At 30.9% G+C, this 20,234-nt stretch overlaps 1 protein-coding gene across 8 annotated transcripts in view; it reads right to left on the reverse strand.

Moving 5' to 3' along the window:
* The window catches only part of MIPOL1 (mirror-image polydactyly 1), a 305,074-nt gene that overhangs the window by 241,389 nt on the left and 43,451 nt on the right, over window positions 1–20,234 (reverse strand). For 3 of the 8 annotated variants that reach the window (XM_076004084.1, XM_020285781.2, XM_076004085.1), the window contains exons 2-3: window positions 8,290–8,368; window positions 255–327 (exon numbers count right to left, since the gene is read on the reverse strand). The exons of 1 other annotated variant lie outside the window; for it this stretch is intronic. In XM_076004084.1, coding sequence (XP_075860199.1) covers window positions 255–327; window positions 8,290–8,368 — 152 coding nt within the window. Of the gene's footprint in view, window positions 1–254; window positions 328–8,289; window positions 8,369–9,024; window positions 9,162–20,234 lie in introns of those variants that run through there. 4 more of the 8 variants (XM_012767045.3, XM_012767046.3, XM_012767050.3 and 1 more) reach the window with 3 other exon arrangements.

The following is a 20,234-nucleotide window of genomic DNA, read 5'->3' on the forward strand; positions in this document are numbered from 1 at the left end:
TTAAATACTTCAGACAAAAAAGCCTCAGAAAAGTAAATTTGTTTTTTGATAACATGTTCATTTCAAATGACTTGGGGGAAGGGCAGAGACTTTTAAGAAAAAGATAATAAAGGACCAATATAGAACATCTTAGAAAGCAAAAGGCCTATTAAAAATGCAGAGGAAGTCTCTAGTGCTAGTTTCTACTGCATTCTCAGGAGATTAAGGACTGCTTTTTTAATGAAATTTTTTTTTTTTATCTTTGCTCTTCTTACCTGGACTAATGCAGCCTTGTCCTGATCTTAAACTCTGTACTAGTTGATTATAAAATATAGGCAATGAAGGTTTCTGAAAGGAAACAATCAGATTTGCTGAAATGTAATCATTACTTGTCTTTAACTTTAAACTGTTAAAAAGTAATTGAGTAAAAGGCTTCAGTAACTTCAAATTTTGCAACATTTGATTTTTTGATAAAAATTTTAAAACCATGTAATTTACTTAAAATAAATTCTTTCAAATTCTAACTTCTTTACACTTATAGTAATCTGTGGAAAGTATACAGAAAACTCCATACTCCATATTCCAAATCTTAGAGTTTGTATACAAGCCTGAAACCTTAAGGACTACATAATTGTTCTGTCTTCCCTATCATATTTCTTTCCTCCAATACTTGCTGCTGGTTCAAGGAAACTAATGCTAACTAAACCCTATCTATGCTAATCTGCTAGTAACTGATAACAATCTGAAATTTTTGAATTTTCTGGAGTGAGAGAGAACCTTAATTAAAGAAGAAAATAAAGGTATCTTGTGCTTAACTTTACACATTCAGTTTCTATACTAGTATAATTTTCTCAATATGAACTAACCCATTTGCACTTTTCAAACATTATCATCTTAATTTTATAGCACTAAATGGTTATGATTGTGAAAATGTGAAAACTAGGATCAGTCAAAAAATAAACATGAACGTCAAAATATGATTTTCTAAAAATAATTACTCTTTACCTTATATTTTTCAGTAATTTCACCATTTGGCAAAGGGTTATTATCAATTTTACCCAAAAGCTAGAAATTAGAATATTTTTAATTCAATCATTTAGACTATAAAATAATCTAGTTAACCAATTTCAAAATATGGAAGCCTGATTTATTCTGTTTGCTTTTTTATATTCCCTAAAACAAGCAAAACACAAAGAAAAAATTATATTTGAAACTCCCCCAAAGATAATAACACGGTAACAACCTATAGTATGATAGGTTGTTTTGATTCAAATAAAACCAAACCACTAAAAGTTGGAGTATTTGGTGAATCCTCCCAAATTTTTAAAAATTCTACTAACATGGATATATTTATAACCAAAAAGTAGTAAGTGAATGTACACTAAAATATATAATTTTGTCATTTAAGAAATATTTTTTTAAAAGTATTTAGAATACCTTTAAATCTAGGAAGTCACATCAGTCCTATTCTACACTCAACCTGTACCAACTCTGTAAATGGTCTTAAATTTAGTCTATATAACAGTGTATACTGATCCAAGTATCCTAAATCAACAAAATGCCAATACACACTCAGAACTTTATTGTAATCATACTAAGGAGACCACAACAGTCATCTTAAATATGATAAATTGAAATTCTAATGTCTACAAAAATTAAAGATTCAATAATATTATATTAAGATTTGTGTTGTAAATATGTATTAGAAGAAGTGCTCTGGCATGAAAGGCCATAACCAGAAATGAAGGAGAATTTTTATTGAAGAGCTCAGATCTCAAGGATGGAGAATTTAAAAACAAGGCAAAAAACTTCTGACAAATCTAACTAGTTTTTTCTATTTCAAAAAAATGGTTGTGTTTTCATGGCTATAAATAAATTTGAAAGAGCTTGCATTTAAAAGTAGAGTTGGTATTTCTTTAAACCAAAGAAATAGAGTCACAAATTCTATAAAGAAAGAAGCATACCAATAATAGAAATGCGGGAGAGCAGGTCCTATTAAGAGAAATTTACCATTTTTGATACTTACTCTTCTTGGTAATGATCGTTTCTACAAAATGGAAGACCAAAGATGGAGTAAGAAGTCCACAAAAAGAGTGGGGCCTGAACTGATTTAAAACACTATTTAAATTTAGTGAAGGAAGAAAGAGAGAAAAATGAGAGAAAAAAAGAAAGCAATGAGGGGGGGGAGAGAGGGAAAGAGAGAGAGAGAGAGAGAGAGAGAGAGAGAGAGAGAGAGAGAGAGAGAGAGAGAGAATGAATGAATCGTGTTATCTCACAAACTTTTCACTTATTAAGAATTTAGGGATAAGTTCATCAGTTGTAATAAACATACCACTGTGGAATGTTGATAGTAAGGGAGGTCGTGTGTATGTAGGAGTAAGGGATATTATGGGAACTCTCTGTACTCTATGCTCGATTTTGCTGTAAAACCTAAAACTGCTCTAAAAGCTAAAATCTATTTTTAAAACTACCAAAACATAATTTAAAAAATAATTTTTGGCATAAACACACCAATGTAAAGTATTCATATAAGAAATGATGAATTTCAAAACACAGTTCACAACAAACATTATAGCCAGCTAGAAAATTAAGTTACCCCTGTAAACATTTTTTCATTCTATTTTTCTAACACCAAGAGCATTAATAGAATCAAGCTTAAAGCTTAAAAAACAAAGAAACCCAGAATCCTATTTATTTTAATAAACTTATTTAAAATAAAAGAAACATTTTCTTATAATAGTATAACCTCGATCATTCTTCTAAGAGTAGCCTCAGCATTTCCTCAGGAAATGAATCAATCCTTGCTGGCCAGCTGCCAGTATTCCTAAAACCACTCTCTCAAATATTCTAGATGGTCATGTGCGAGAAGCTACTAGCACTCTATTAAGCTAGGTCCTATGGACATAAATAGTAAATTTAATCAGACCTCAGACATGTTCTTTTTTTAACCCCTCTATGGCACATGGAAAATTTAAAAACGCAATCTTAAATTCACACTTGTCAAAAGGAAATAACACATAAAGTATTCTGTGATGCCATGAATCTAAAGATTTTTATTGCAATTGAAATTTCAACACAGGCAAAATTAGATTTTACCCTAAATGAATACCACTGATTCTATATTATAGTTTATCAAATATATTAAATATTAGCTACACTGCTTGGAAAAATCGAGTATCCAATGATATTCTGAACATTTTATTTGAAGAAGATAGAATCCTTATAAAGCTAATAATAACCATTTCAAATACTGTTAATAATGTTTCTTAATACTATTGAAACTTTTTAATAGATCTACCTTCTATAGCTGGAAGGAATAACAATAGCAACAACCACAATTTATTTAAAGGTCCTGTAAAATATGTCAACAATCTTTTTTCTAGCACCTGTAACCACTAGCACCATCGCATTAGCAAAAGTAATTATTCTGGAATGTGAAATACATATTAAATAAATTAATTCCTGTTCAGGCATTGTAGTAGGGCCTTTATACATAGCATTCCTAATCTTCACAGTAGTCCTAAAGGAATTCTCTCTCCATTTCATACACAAGAAAACTCTGACTTACAAATCGTTATGAAACATTCACCCAAGATAGATAGTAAGTGGAAGTGTAATTAATTGTATTTAATTACAATTAAAAAATTGTAATTTATGTCTACCAGGTCCAAAACCTGTGTTCTTTTCCATCACAACGTTTTTATTGACATTATTAAACCTATTGGTTTTCCAGTGCAATTTATCTGCTGCTTTAAAATATAGGCAATATCTAAGAACACTAATTATATTACTTATTTAGGGAAAATATCATTACTTACTACAATGCCAATTATTAAATAAAATTTAAGAACTATAATTTAACAGAGAATGATTAATTAGGTATTTTCAACTCCTTGAATTTCAAGGAGTATCTAATCTAATGCCTAGTATCTAATGCCAGGGGAATAATTTTTTTCTACCAGCTATCTTGCTAGTAGAAATGGATGTCCACTCTAAGCAATTTGCCATTTTCCTCTCTGCCTTAAACATAAAATAGTTTATGAAAATGATATAAGCTTCTACAATCATATTTTATTTAGTTATAATGATCAATAACATTTAAAAGCATCAATGATATTTTTCTATAGTGTTTCTTTAGTTGTCTACTCTTATAAATGTTTACAGATCTGCAGAAGTTTTAGTTATAATTCAATTATAGAATAACAGATGGACAAAAGTTAAAAAGAGTATGTACCTGGTAAACAGAAAGATAAATGAACCAATAAGAAAAGAAGTTGATGGTGGCACACAGGTTCAAAATGCCAAGCACAAATTAATAGTACTCTGACTCGATTAAGAAACTAACACACCACTTACAAGTTAGCTTTTGCTAAGTTTTGTTTACTTACCTATTTATTTAATAGAAATTTTTTGGTCATTTACTGTGTTTTTTAGAAAAACCATAAGAATCATGTTTATAAAAGATATCTGTTAGTCTAACACTAAAATAAAGAGGAGGACAGTTGCTTTTTTACATAATCTCAGAAAGATTAGATTTAAAAAAATATTTACTAGCCTTCGATACACTGTCACATATAAAGATTCTATTAACATAAGCAGTTCTAGAAGTGGTTTCTCACCTCGTTTCACATGGGCCCAATGATTCCTGATTTAGAATCATGCTCACTTTTTAAGCTTAAAAATAAAACTAGTTTAAAAATATGTAATCCATATCTAAATCTAGATAATTCATAAGTGAAAATAACTACTGTGTGTAAAATTCATATTAAATATGATTCCTTAAAATAATAAACCTAAAAATAATACTGAAGAAACTCATTAAACTGAAAGGTTTTTGTCTAAAGCTTCCTCAAGCTGTATGAGTCTCACCATTTCTTACCTTTACTTGGTAAGAAATATTTAAAATATAGCTGACTAAATATTTAATTTTGGTAGGCACAGTAACCTTTTTTAACCTTTCTTAGGGAACACTGACCCCTAAAGGTTCTAAATTTAAATAAGTTTCACAATTTTGTAAATGTTACTGGTATCCAGACCTCATTTTACCTACATTACTGTAAGTATGTATACTCATGGCAGACATATTTACTCATAAATAATATGCAAACTATTTCCAAAGGATTGTTGTACACAATTGTTGTATAGACCATGTTTCTTCTAATAAAAACCACCAAAATTAATATGTCATAATCAGGAATTTATAACCATATTCCAAATAATTATTCTTAAGAGATTTCTGACCTTCATGCCTTTTTTCTTACACATGTAAATAAACATTAAGTAAATGCTAAAAAGGGCTAAACAACAATCATATAACTTATTCTCTCAGAGGGTTGACTTTACGTAAGTATAAACTCCTTTGAGTATGACATTTCATTTTTTTCTTTACAAAAAAAAAACAACTGACAAAGTTAACACAAAAAGGCAAAACTTTTTAAAAGGTCAGAAGATGGTACCAATGCTCAGTTGGCAACACAATTCATGCAGAATTGTTTCTAAGTGTGCAAAAAGAGAAACAATGTACCTTTTAAGTAATTAAAAATACATTCATTCAGGGTTGTTTTTTAACTACTTAAGGAAACTTGGACACATTTTGTAGATAGATGTCTTTACCCATCCCATCTACCAACCTCAGATTTCCATTTGCCAATATGTCTATGACAAAAACAAAGAAAAATGTAAATGGATATTTATATCTGTTACGTTATCTACCTCATGAACTCTTTGACTTAGAATATTTCAGCAATGTTTCTACAACAAAGCTAGGGAAAAAATGGCCACTTCAGCACTCCTTATAATGAAATTTATAAGAATGCAAGTGTAATACAAATTTTAATTAACTCGATTTCTTTTAAAAATAGCAAAATGATATTAAATAAAATAACTATTCACAAGACCAGACTATGAACATTTGTGTAAGATAGAACTTTGAAGCAATCTGTGTTTTAGGATAAATCCCATGAACCTTATTATCAGAGAGATGACCATCTGAGACTTTGCTGTTTAAATACACCAATTATCCATAAACTCTTAAGTTACTACATTTACCCATTTAATTTTATTTCTTAATGATGTTTATTAACAGGCCCTTATAAAAATGAATGTCTTATTCCTATTTCCAATATCAAAAAATTGCTTGTAAAAATACAGACTTTCTTAATGATGTTTTGGTCATATCTGTCTGTAGTCCGTGCGTCCTGCAAACTATTTATGCATCTGTCTTCAATGCTAAAACCTTCCTTTTCTTAAGTATACCAGAGCTTCAGCAGCTTCTTCCTTGCCATCTTTCCTGGACATTTTACATTTATGAGAAGTACTTCCTCCACAGTGTCTATCCCTTTAGCTATATTAAAAATAATTATTTGGCTCCTTAAATATCATTTGTTCTCTAATTTGAACAATATATGACTTTCACAGCAATATGATCTATGAATAGGGATATAAACCACAGGCATGGCATTATTTGCTTCCTTTTTGTTATTTTGTACATAAATTGAATAAAATTCTTTTTTAGTTCTTTAAAAGAAGAATGTTTACTTGCTTACTTAAATAAAAATATAGCTTAAAATATAGCAACAAATGAGTTCCCAATGTTATACCAATACATTCTTATCATAAACTTGAATATAAAGAATATATCAAAATTAAGTGTCACCATAGTTCATGCACTAAAACTATTAACTTTGCATTAAAAACCTTTAACCACCTTACTCAGATATTATATATTGCAGCTTTATATACAACTCAATGAGTTAAGTGGATCCTAAACTCATAACAAGCAGCCTAAAGTCACAAATAAGAAGAGAAATTACTAATGGTAGACACAAACAGTAAGAAAATTTATCTAACAGTATGGAAATCAAAAACAAATGTACAAATCAGAAAAAGGTACTCAGAAAATATAGCATCTTTCTATACCTCAAAGTGTAATTATTAACTTATTTAGTACAATGATTACAGAACAGTCCCCCAAAGTGGCCTTTAACCTTCTAAAAAAAGGTAACAACATGGTTAATATATGTTGGGGAAAGGGGAACTGAAAAAGGAAGAGATGTATACACTGTTTTAGCAAGAATCCTATTTTTTAAGTTATAAAACTGAGAGGAAATAAAAAAAAGAGGTACAAAAAAGTTTAAGAACCCAATTATATATAATATTATATTCAGAATGATTAATTTCCCAAGGATTCCAAATTTTCAATACTTTGCTATAATGGATCTTACATCTACCTCTCTCCCTCCTGTATGTGTGCTGCTCTACCTATCTACCCATCCATCTGTCTGTCTAACTCTTTTTCTGATTGTCCCTCAGTCAGTTTGTCTTCAGATTCTCTTTCAAACTGTGTTTCTGTCTCTGATTGTCCCCTGCCTCTTAGGCTGTGTCCCTCTGCCTGTACATATCTGTGAATATTCTCTTCTGTCTTTCCCTATGTCTCTGTCTGTATGTCTTTCTCTGTCTCCCCCTGTATATCTCTGCATATCTCTGTAGCTCTGACTGTCTCTGTCTGAGTGTGTCTTACAATGTGCATGTGTCTCTATATTTATGTATGTCTCAGTCTGTTTCTCTGTGTGTATGTGTCTCTTCTGATCTATGTCTTTCTCCTTGGTTTCCATGTGTGTGTCTGTCTTTCTCCCATTCTCTCTAACTCTATTTACTCTGTGTGTCTGTTTCTCTGGTGTCTTTTTCTTTCTCACTCTGGTATCTCTCTCTTTCTCTGTGGGTATCTGTGAATATGCCTGTCCCTCTATCTCTCTGGGTGGGTTTCTTTTTTTTCCTGTCTCTCTTATCTTGGTATCTCTCTTTCTTTTTGGAGTCTCTGTGTCTCTTTTTATGTGCTTCCATATGTGTGTCTATGTCTCTTGCATCTCTCTCTTTAAATATCTTCCTTCCTATGTCTCTTGCTGTCTACGTTCCTTTCTCTGACTTCCTCTGTGTCTCTCTCCCAGTCATTCTCTCAGTTTCCTCTGTCTATTTGTATGCAGGTATGTTTCTCTCTCTTCCCCTGTGTCATTTTTCTTCTTCCTCTCTCAATGTCTCTTTTCTGTGTGTCTCTTTCTCTGTGTGCATGTGAGTGTCCCCTTCTCTTTGTGTATGTCTCTTTCCCCATGTCTTTCTTTGTGTCTCTTTTGTAATCTGTGGGTCAGTTTGTGTGTGCTCCCCGTGTGTGTGTGTGTGTGTGTGTGTGTGTGTGTGTTTGTGCACATGCAAGCTTGTCTGCCTTTAACATACTGGTTAGAACACACACTTCTTTCAGTGCCTTGAACTAGCACAACACCTGGGGCTTGGTTTTAATACCTTTAAAGTCCTTACCTTTTGACCAGTCCTCCATTTGTGCTCCTGTTCTTGTTTGCTCTGGCAATGTCTCTGGTTTTTGCTCCAAGATTTGAGGCTAAAATAAAGCCAACTCTAGATAAATAAACTTAAAACAATATATCAGAACACACCTAAACTTTACCTTTGTTTAACAGAGAATTTACAGGATAAATGGTTTTCTAAAACATTTATAACAGGACAATTAACTGTGTATCTCAACAAGTGAAATTAAATCTTTTTCTCAGAAAAAGGTTCTTTTTTCACACTTTTATTTTAGTAAATACAGTTCAGGTTAAGCTTTTAGACATTCTTGCTCCTTTGGTTAGAGAGCCATTTAATTTATTTAAGTTAAGCCTTCTCTAACTGTAATTTGAAACATTTTCAAAAAATAAAATTTTTACTGTATTTGCCATAAATTTTATATCAAAAAATTTCAAATTTATTGATTTGAATTTAGTATGTATATATTCACATAAAACAGTCTATACTTGTAAAAGTCATTTAAGAATGCCATTCTAGTTTTTTTTATTAAAAAAACATAAAAACTATCATTAACATATAGAATTACTGATATTTCTCTCAGATTGGGCTAGATCTAAAAAGAAAAAATTTAAAAAATTAAAAAAAAATAATTATTGGTATTTCCCTGTTGTATTTTTTTTCATAGTAAACAAGATAAAAGTATCCAAGTATTTTTTTGCGTGCTTTTAAGGAGAATAAAATTAGATTTACCTCACAGCTAGAACCTGCGTTCTTTTAAAAGTCCTCAAATAAAGCTGTAGTAAGCTTCTCCTTTTCCAATTTTCTCTAAATATGTTGATCTGGAGTTGGCAATCTTTTTCTAAATTTTTCATTTACTTTTGGATTAGCTGAAAATATAGGAAGTTATTAATATCAAAGAAATATGTTTCAGTCAATGAAGCCATTTCCCTACATATTGCCCAAAAAGGTTAATAATAATTGCAGTATTTTAATAAGAGATTCATATAGCAAGACATGTAGAAAATACAGTCTTTAATAACCTCTGGAGTATTTTAAAACATGTCTTACAGGCCTTAATGTGCTTAGTAATATACTATTTAAAACCATAATTTTATCCCTCTGCAATATACAGTCACTCTTCCTCATCATTTACCCAGCTAATGAATGCCAGCAATTAGTAAAATGTAATCCCATTGCACAATCATTTTAATGCTTTTAGCACTCAGAAAAGTAAACATCAAATTAATACTGCTCAAGCCATATCAGATCCTAGTTGGAAGCAAGCAATTATAGTTCAGCTCCTCAGGTGTAATTAAATGATTGGAATGATTTAGTTCCATAAATGCAAGTTAATTCATAAGCAAGCAACAAATATACTGGGAGTAATTACAAGAAACATTGACAGTTTAAGCAGGGCAAATTCTTTTATGTGCCTGAAGTAGTAATATGCTGCCCCCTACTGGGCATATAAGTGATTACCTCAGAGCCAAAACCCAAAAAATCCACAATGAAACTTAACTTTTAGAAAGCCACTAGACAAAATAATAACCATTATCAATTCAGTTTCATCCTTTATTCCGAAAACCTAAATGTATGGCTTATATTATGATAATTTATAGACACCCAGATAATTAATGCTTTTTCCAACAAAGCTCTGAGTCCTCAAACACACCAGGTAATTCCTATACTTTTAATGAAACCAATTAATGTTTATATAACATTGACAGACAGACTACAAGTGAAACTGCCTGTACCCATCTGGAATGCCAGTCAATGCCTATGTTCTCTCAATGGTAAAACCTAACTGGACTGTTACAGTTAATAACTAAACTATGTTTTTATATGTAGTAAAATTTGCATGAAAAATGTAAAACAAAATAATCCATATTATTGTGATTTTACATAATGGTCTAAGTTAATTTTTTTAATAAACTTCAATAATCAAAACAAAACCATGAGCATTGGCACAGCCGTCATTATAAGCATATATTAAAATGTAGAGAGTAACAAGTACTACACAAAATAAAATGCATCCTGGTCTTACTTAAGCCATTCCCAACTTCTTATTTTCTTAGGCTAAAATTCAGGACAAATGTATTTGTATACTTATTAGTTGGATAGCCCTTAATTTTTTACACTAAACTTTCAGAAGTTCATTTATTATACTTTTAAGTTATGCTGTAATCAATAAGTTTATGTTAAAAACATATGCTTATAGTACTTAAACTCAGTCAGCATCATCCCTTTGCCTTTCTGCAGAATTGAATATGTTCTCGAATAAAATACTGCAGTTAGTACAATAAATGTTTACTTCTTCAATAAATGCAGATGGCACTAGCAAAAAATAATGCTTAACGCTATACCAATATTTTGGGGGAAGGAGAGAGCATTAAATTAATGACCTTCTAATTTGCTTTCAAATGAATTAACCATATATAAACCATAAAAATAAATCAAAATATCAAAAAGTCCTGTCACTAAGTTTAAAATGTACAGCACATTTGCTTTGCCCTTGATGTCACAGTCTTATTTTTCAATTCATATCTTGTACACTGTAAGTTAATTGCTTTCAGAAAGTACTTATTATTCATGTAAAAATTAATGTGCCAATGTGTTTAAATCCTCTTAAATGACTATTCATGCATCTTTCTTCTTTAAGTACCAATGAAATCTGTCAAAGACATCAATGCAAAATGGTTTTAAAGGAAAGTTCTAATAGACATTTTTTTTCAGCTAACATAAGATTTTCATATTCACCAACTTTACTTAAATTCCATTAATTTTTTAAGCTACTTTTAATAAATTCACCAAGTAAAATTTTTAGGCCCCATAGTCTGTCATTTGTGTTCCAGCTGACATTATGAATATTAATAACAGTGTTATCCTGATTAAATAGGCTTCATATGAAATCCCTGTGAATCCTATAGCTCAGACATCTCATTTTTCCAACTCTTTATGAATTTGGATTCAGACATTAAACTGGAAAAATCTTAAAAAACAGATTTGGTGGTACATTTGCATATTATTAAGCAAAAATTAGATGTTTTAATGATTCAAAAACAATTAAAACATATATCTACATATAATAGGAGTAGATTTCTGTAAACATGCAACATATTTTACATTTCTATCCTTTTTAGGACAAAGGATTAAGACTAATAAAATGCTAATTCCTGTCCTTACCTTAAAGATTTGATATTAAGAACTTGTTTTCAGTCCAAAATTATATATTAACATTAAAATTAGTGAGAATGTTTTACAGTAGACAATCAGATAAGTTGAGTTTCTTAATCAAAATGCTAACTTACTACATTACAGATAAAACATAAATTAATTACTTTACCATTACTAAGCTGTACCAGATTCAAGAAGCAAAGTAAAATCAATTTCCAACTAAAGTTTGTTTATAAATTATGCTGGAAAAAAATTACCTATATTAAAAAAACCTCTAATATAACCAACAGAATATACCATATTGGCATCTGTTAAATTAAAATCTTCTCCATCACAGATTCCTAAGCTTATTCCTCTAGGTTATTTTTTTTTCTTCTTTTTTTAACTACAATCCAGACATCTAGGATAACTCCAAATTATTTTTAATTTTGAGAAATTTTCAATATAATAAAAAAGGAAGTGAGTCATAGTATGTAGAAGAAAAATGAACAATAATTCAGCTAACTGCATGCCCCTTTCTCTCTAGGTACATGGAAATCTTAAAATATCTGACAAAGTTTCCTATATTCACCCATCAAAAAAAATGAAGACTGGAAAAATTTAAACAAACATTTCTATGCTCTCAAATGTGACTTGACTTTCCTGTTTACTCAGCATTAAAATACTTCATGAAACAAAATTTGTTCTTTGACCAGTCTAAAATTTCTAATCTGCCTAAAAAATTATAAGTAATTCTGACATTTACTCTTTAAAATTAAATAATGCCTTTTTGATAGAGAAGCATTTAGAAATGGGATTTCATTGCCCAATGTAATAGCACCCAGGATTTCTTAAAACTCATTTTAAATAGGAGATGTTCTTTCTACCTTCCTCCACAAAGCCACATCCTAACAAAGGTTTTTGACTGACTTTGGTTGATGGCATATTTTCATATCTCCTTAGTTTAATAACAAATTTGTATAAATTGAATCCAAGTATCAAACTAGGAATCATTTATAATACTGCATTTTATCAAACTGTAACTCTAGAAAAACTCTGCATTTTTTATTTCCTGAATTGAGAAATGTTGATAGTCTCTGCATTGAAATAGTTCCACTAAATGGCTAAAGGAGAGCACAGTATTTCAGAGAGGCAAATGTTTTATCATATAACACAATATATATAAGCACGTGTCCTACTATTGGATTTTCATCTTCTTATACAAAAATCTTTCAAACTTTCACAGCTCCTGCCATATTTTCTCTCCAAAAGAATTTTTTTTACCCAGTGTGCCCACTCCCTACCAAGCTCTGGACAATTCAAGTTTCTCAGAGCTGGGGAAAGTAAGAAAAGTTCAGGGCTAAAGAGGATAAGGGATAAAAGTGGCCCTGTACCATAGCTATAAAAATTTTAAAAGCATATACTATTTGACCCCACAGTTCTACTACTAAAAATATTTACAAAATTTCATAAAACAAATCTTTATGTACAAAGATACTCAATGAAGCACTGTTAATTTCTATGAGCAAATATTTATGCTCCAATCATACTGGACTTCTTTTTGTTTCTCAAACACACCAATCTTATTCTCGACTCAGATCTTTTATACTTGCTATTCCCTCTGCCTAGAAGTCTCTTCTCCGTATTTCTAAGCCATTTTTTCCATTATTCAGACCTTGCTCAAAAGTAACCTCTTCAAAAAGGTTTTACGTGGCCATCCTATCTAAAGCTGAAACTCTTATCTCATCACATTTCCTAAGCTACTGCCATCATGAAACTGGTTTGTTTAGGTTTTATTTCATTGTTTTCGATATGTTTCAGCAAACTATGCATATGAAAGTTACATGTAAACAGGGCCCTTGATTTTCTCCTCCATCCCTATATCCTTAGAAGAATATGCGGCATAAAATAAGCACTTAGTATATATTTGACAGATAGGTGAATGGACAGATGGAGGGACAGATGACTAGCAGGAAACTAGAACTAACGTAAAAATGTCCATCAATAGAGAATTGGTAAAAATAAAATGTGAATCAACCATATAGCAAAACCATATGGTTTATATCACAAATGCAAGAGATCTATGTGTACTATCTACAGAAGATTCTTTCAACAAATATTTGTTAACCACCTATACACTATGAACCAGACACTGTTTGAGGAGTTAGATATAAAATGGTGAATAAGAGAAATAGATTTCCTATACAAACATATCCTTGGTTAAAAAGGCATAAAACGTGGATAAATCAAAAAACAGAAAAAATGTAAAAGTAACTTATATACATACTTGAATAGACATGGTATTTTTTTCTAGAAAGACAGATAGGAAACTATTACCAGTGGTTAGTCTAAAGAAAGGGCCCAAGAGTTGGGGTGGGAAGACCGAGAAAAGGAAGGAAAGAATTTATATTTCACCTTATATCTATATGTGTAATTGGACTGTTTTACAATGTACATGTATTAGTTTTAATTTAATAATTAAATATTTATAAATAACCTTGGAATTTCATAGGAAACCTTGAAGGATGTTACAACTGAGAGATCCAAAAGGAAGTGACCATTATAACAACCTTGAAACTTTGAAAAAAATATTGCCTAATTAACCTTCTATAATTATACTTTGTTATGGCTGTTTGCCTGCATGCCTGCTTGTTTGCTTGGTTTAAGTAGAATAAACATGTATGGCAAGAATTTTTTGGAATAGAGAAGTTCAAAATGCATGAGTTTTGGAGAATTAAGTAAATGTTTCCTAAAACCACATTTCTTAGTTCAGTTAGGGACTATTTACAATAGCCTGAGAGTTCTGGGGTATAAAGTTTAAACATTTTATAATGAAGATAAACTGTTTTATATTATGAGTATTGCATGTCTGTCACGGATAGTTTCCCTTTGTTACGTACTTTAGTGTTCAAAAATTGCTATCAAAAGACTATTTACATCCCATTATTGAAGGTCAATGTAATGGTTAATTTTATGTGTCAACTTGACTGGGCCAAGGGATGGCCAGAGAGTTGTTCAAGCATTATTCTGGGTGTGTCAGTGAGGGTGTTTTGGAATGAGATTAAGATTTACATCAGTACACTGGGTAAAGTGGATTGCCCTCGCTAACGTGGGTGGGCCATTCAATCAGTTGAGGGCATGAAAAGAGAAAAAGGCTAACCTCCAGAAAGCAAGCAGAAACTCCCGCAGTACTGCCTTGCACTAGGACATCAGTTCTTTCCTGCTTTCAGACTTCAAATTATGGACTTTTTTTAGGCTCAAGTCGCTCGTTTTCAGACTAGTACTACATCATCAGCTCTCCGGGGCTGCCAGCTTGCTGACTGCAGATCTTGGACTTAGCCTCTATAATCATGTAAGCCAATTCCTTATAATAAATCTGTATGTGTGTGTGTGTGTGTGTGTGTGTGTATCTCTTATTGGTTGTGTCTCTGGAGAATCCTAACCAATATAGTTATAAAAGGACATCAAATTAAGAGTAAATAAATATTTGGTATTTCAAATATATGGCTTCCACATTTTCAAAACTTGGAGGGTAAAAAATATATCATTTTGAATAATATAGTTGTCTTCAGTGCCGGTTGCAAATGATGCTTTGAAAATGGATATAGAACATTTTAGCCTACTGATTAAAAAAAGAAAAGCAAAATATAAAAATTAGTATTATTTTCAGAGGACTAATCATATTCCAGGATTTTCCAAAATATCCTGAAATGTTTTGCCCTAAGCAAACTAAACGAAATCACTTAATCTAGCACAGAACAGAATATAAAAAAAAGTCATCTTACAGAATAGTTTCTCCAGGGAACAGTCTGTTTTCTTAAGATTCATGTGAGTGCCAAGTTCTCATGCAGTGAAATACCATTCTTCACACAAAGGCTTACAATTTCCATACAATCAATTAAAAGTTCTTGGCAAATCATAGGTAAAGTATTAGAGCAAGTTAAGTCAATCTATAATTACAACTGTTATGAGCAGTCACTTGAAATCAAATAAAACAACAGCTATCAGAAAATATCTTTCAAAAATTAAGTAAAATAATAATCATTTTGGTTTGTATTTCATCATATATTATAATGCTTACTAAAAGATTCTCTCAAACTGAACAAAAACCACAATAATTTTCTACAGTTTAACAATAAATGCTAAAAAAGAGACATTAACAGAAAGAATATACTCTAAAAATAGGTCATACTCTGAGTTTTCAACATTTAATAACAATTTGATAATTAATACAATGTTTATGTAATTTGTTAAGATTACTATACCTAATCATTCCTAATGGACAGTGCTGCATGCAAACTATGTACTTCATTTTTAAAAACTATAATATTAAAGTCAGTGTATAGGATGTAGACTGCAATAGAAATCAAGTTTTTAAAACTAGTAAAATAAATGTTAGGCTTATAGCTCTAATTTCTTGTTCAATATCAAGAAAGTCAGAGCCACCATCATTTATTTTTCTGTGAAGCTATAAAATTTCATTTGATTTCCTTAGGAGTAATTATTTCTCACCCTTATGGTGCCAAGAAAAAAGAGTCATTCTTAATAAATGTTTTCATATTAAGAATGTGATCCTAAAAGTTATTCTTTAATACAGAATAATAGCATTAAAAAAGAAAAATTATAATAAGCCAAACTACATATACAAATTCTCTTGAAGAAATAATTAATTTTATTTTTATTGCAACTTAAAATTATAATGTCAACTATAAATTGTATGTCAGTATTATATTATCTCTTTTTTACCACAATATAAAGAGTTTTTTAGGATCTAGAAATATATGTTCAACTAAAAGTCTATTTCAGAATTTCTTAGGATTTAAAAGTATACGTTCAACTAAAAATTTGTTTTAAAAATGTTACATTTAAAAAAAATTATCTCAAAATAGCAAATCTGCTGAATTAAAATTATCCATAAAATTAATGTAATAGAATTGTACAGCATTCCAAAGTATTAAATACATTAAGAAATACTATTAAAAAAATTTTTCCAAAAGACACTGACAGTTTTTCATTTTAAAAAAGAATGTTACTTCTTTCAAGAAAGTTTCATCTCTATGATGTGTTGACTTATGTAATATAATGATTATTGCAAAATGGCTGTATGAGTAACTTGACATTTTATACTATTAATTCCGTAAGAAAACCTTTTATAAACTGCAAATAAAATGAAGGGAAACCAAAAATTGAACTTAATCCTGTCATAAATATTAAAACTATTACAAAAAGACAGTCAAACATTATATGCCTCCTTATGGAAGTATTTATCACTAATAAGTTCCCACCCTGGGGTGGGAACAGGAGATAGGGGAGAGAAACAGGATTCACCGGACAGGCAGAATATGGGGATATAGATGAAACAAGATTAACCCAGCACAAACCACAAAGGATAATTACTGAAGCTGGGTAATGCGTACATAAGCCCTAGTGATTCTGTTTTTCTACTTTTATATGTTTGCAATCTTCTATAATAGTTAAAATATTTATTTCAAAATAAAAAAGAATATATACAGCATTTGTTATTTGTTATTCAGCAAAACTTGCTGAATAATTATTTCACAGAAGGGAAAATAATATTTCCTTTTACATTAGAATGTAAAATACCACAGTATCTCATGCCTGATACATATACATGCAATAAACACTGTATAATATTTTTCATGAACGTATACATATATACCCCACATAATTTTATACTGCATGTCATTTAGAGAAAAGCCTCCAAATTTAATTTTAGCATGTAGGAACTGAAAAAAAATATTATCAACTAGGGGATATATATTTTATTAAAATGCTTTGGAATTACTCCCTGACCTTAGTAAGATGTAACAATTTTCTGAAGCTAAGACCTTACATTACCAGTGACCTTATGCACATGGGAAACAGGGTAGGTATACTCTGTCACCTTTAGCAAACATTTTCCTTACAAAGCTACTTAGAGTCCATCTGAGACACCCTGAAGCAACATACCAGTTACTGCTAGTTACTTGCAAAGTAAGTAACCAAGCTTATCTTTTTGCAGTCATAACTACATGTAACTGAAATATTTCCTAATTTTAAAAGAAATTTATTTCCATTGCAGATGTTTCCCATTTGCAGAGCAGTCATATTTCTTTGTATATATGCAATTAATTTTTTAAATTAACAAAGATGGTGACTTTCACAGAAGAATCATAAGCAGACATAGTGGTAATGATTGTACAATTGTGTCTCAAAATTTCAACACCTTTCACCATTTAATAGGTGTTAAGTCCATACTCAAACCAATAAATTTAGGTAAATTTTATAATTTATCACAATTTTTAAAATAATTTTAATAAATAACTTTTCATACCAGTAAAAGAAATAAGTATATCTATAACCTTTTACCAAGGTGAAATGATAGCTTGTTATAGCTCAGGCCCTGCATCCAGTAAGGTTCTTTTTTGACTCTTTATTCAAGGGACCACAAACTCAAATCCCATTCTGGTTGAAAAAATTAAGCATTTGCTGGAATTCCCCGATACCTAACATTTCAAACTTTGAAATACTGACTAAAATATTTTTTAAAAATATTTTTTAAAACATAGACAAACAAGGTCAAAATGAAGAAAGAGAAATGTTCACATGTTAAAATCAAACATAACAGTGAATAGGACTTAGACTAAGTAGTCCATGAGAATATTGAGACTAAACTGGCTTAAGGGTTACAGTTCAACTACACAGACTCTCCCTTTCCTTAAATAGCAATCAGATATCTCTAACCACCAGCACAATGTCTTAGCCAGACACAAGTCACAGGCCAAGTTTGGTGCAAAAGTTAACTACTTAAGATTAAAATCAAGGTCAGGTGTGATGGCTTATGAACACTTTGAGAGGCTGAGGCAGGAGGATCACTTGAACCAGGAGTTTGAGATTACAGTGAGCTACGATTGGGCCACTACACTCCAGCCTGGGCAACAGAGCAAGACTCTATCTCAAAAAAAAAAAAAAAAAAAAAAGATTAAAACCAAAAGCCTTTGCGATAGTGGGGCAGAGGAACCAAGTTTGTACTTAAGTCACTCAACTGACATAAACCTGCTTGGCTGTCTTAGAACCTTAGAGTGCAACCAGAGATTTAAAAACAAAACAAAACAAAAAAACAAAGGCATGAGCCAGAGTCCAAGATAATTTCTTTTGAAAATAAGCTCATAGAAAAAAACAAAAAACTGTTAAGATATATGAAAAAATCTGATATAAAGAAAAATAGAAGTGGGGATTCACACTTGAACAACTAGAGATAGCAAAGCAATCTGAAATCAACATAGGCATAATATTTAAATGGCCAAATAGATAAAGTAACAAAATCCATTAACAGCAGGCAGTTATTAAATAAGCATACTCAGATTTCAAAAAGAACCAAGTAGAAATGACAAATATATTCACTGAAGTTGAAACTCAATAGATGAAGTAAAACTAGATCATAGAACAGTGGAACAGAGATGTGAAGAGATTTCCCAAAATGTAGCACAAAATAATACAGTTGGAAAATATAAAAGAGAAGAGACATGAAAGATATAATAAAAAGCTCTAGCATATGTTTAATAAGGATTAGAGAAAAGAAGAAAAGATGGAGAAGCAAAATAATTATTCACCAATTAGTGTAAAAAATGTGTCCCAGGGAGAGAATACCTGAATAAGGAGAGCAAGATCCGTAATTCCTGTGGAGATACATTCTCAGCATCATAATCTGACAAAGTTTTTTCGTTGTCTTCAAACTGCCTGAAACCATGGCACTTCTATGTTGTTTTATTAGTTGCAAATCATGGTGATGTACATAATAACTTTCATACTACTAAGGGATGTTTAACAATCTTAAGCTTGTTGTTGATCATTATCCTGTTTCATCAACCTTTATATGAAACACAGGGAGTCATCACCTATATAACTGCATGTTAATATCTAGTATGATACCATTTCTTCATTTTTTACAGTCTAGCACTCACTTGCATACCTTCTGTCAACGAACTTGGTCAAAACTGTTTTTCAAAAATCAAAATAAATAGCAGAATACAAAGCCACACTCACAGGCTGAGAGCATATGCCACAGTACTTTGTAGTCTTAGTTATCACTGGGTAAGAGCATCTGATAGCACTCAGAGCATAGGAAAAATATGTATTAGCAATGTTCTATAAAGTATTTATTTATATATCTAGAAATAAATTAGGCTCAAAAAAAAAATCACCTCACCCTACTGCACATTCCTTCTCAGAAAGCTGGTAGAGAGTGTACTTCAGCAAAACAAGGCAGAAAAGGAGGAAAGAGAAAGACACTGGATGCAGGAAGCAGGGAACATCACAGGAAAGAAGTGAAAGGAATACCCAAGGTAATGGTGAGGAAAGCACAGATAATAGTCATATGCCGGGCACAGAAAAAAAAAAAAAAACATTTAAAGCTGAAGACATTAAGGAAACTCTAGGAGCAATTTGTTCAGGAAAAAGGAGGTTGAAAATAATGAATACACAAAAAACTAAAAAACAAAATAAATAAGACAACAAAAAACTATGCAGGGGAAGGGGAAAGGGAAAATAATAGAAACATACTACATTTTCACAATCATAATAATGTAAACACTACATATTTTCCTAAACAAAATTATAACCATATTTAAATGATGAGAAAACAATGTGAACATGTGTATACTAGGAGTAGAGGTATCAAAGAGAGCTATATCTTTGTGGTAGTCACTTGGACTGGCTCTCTCAACTTTCATTCTTCCTATTTGAAAGAAGTAAACATTACAAATTATACTTCACAGTCTCTTTGTAGCTCATGTTCTGATATAAAA

This window comes from Microcebus murinus, chromosome 6, assembly GCF_040939455.1.
Source record: "Microcebus murinus isolate Inina chromosome 6, M.murinus_Inina_mat1.0, whole genome shotgun sequence".
Classification (NCBI taxonomy): Eukaryota; Metazoa; Chordata; class Mammalia; order Primates; family Cheirogaleidae; genus Microcebus; species Microcebus murinus.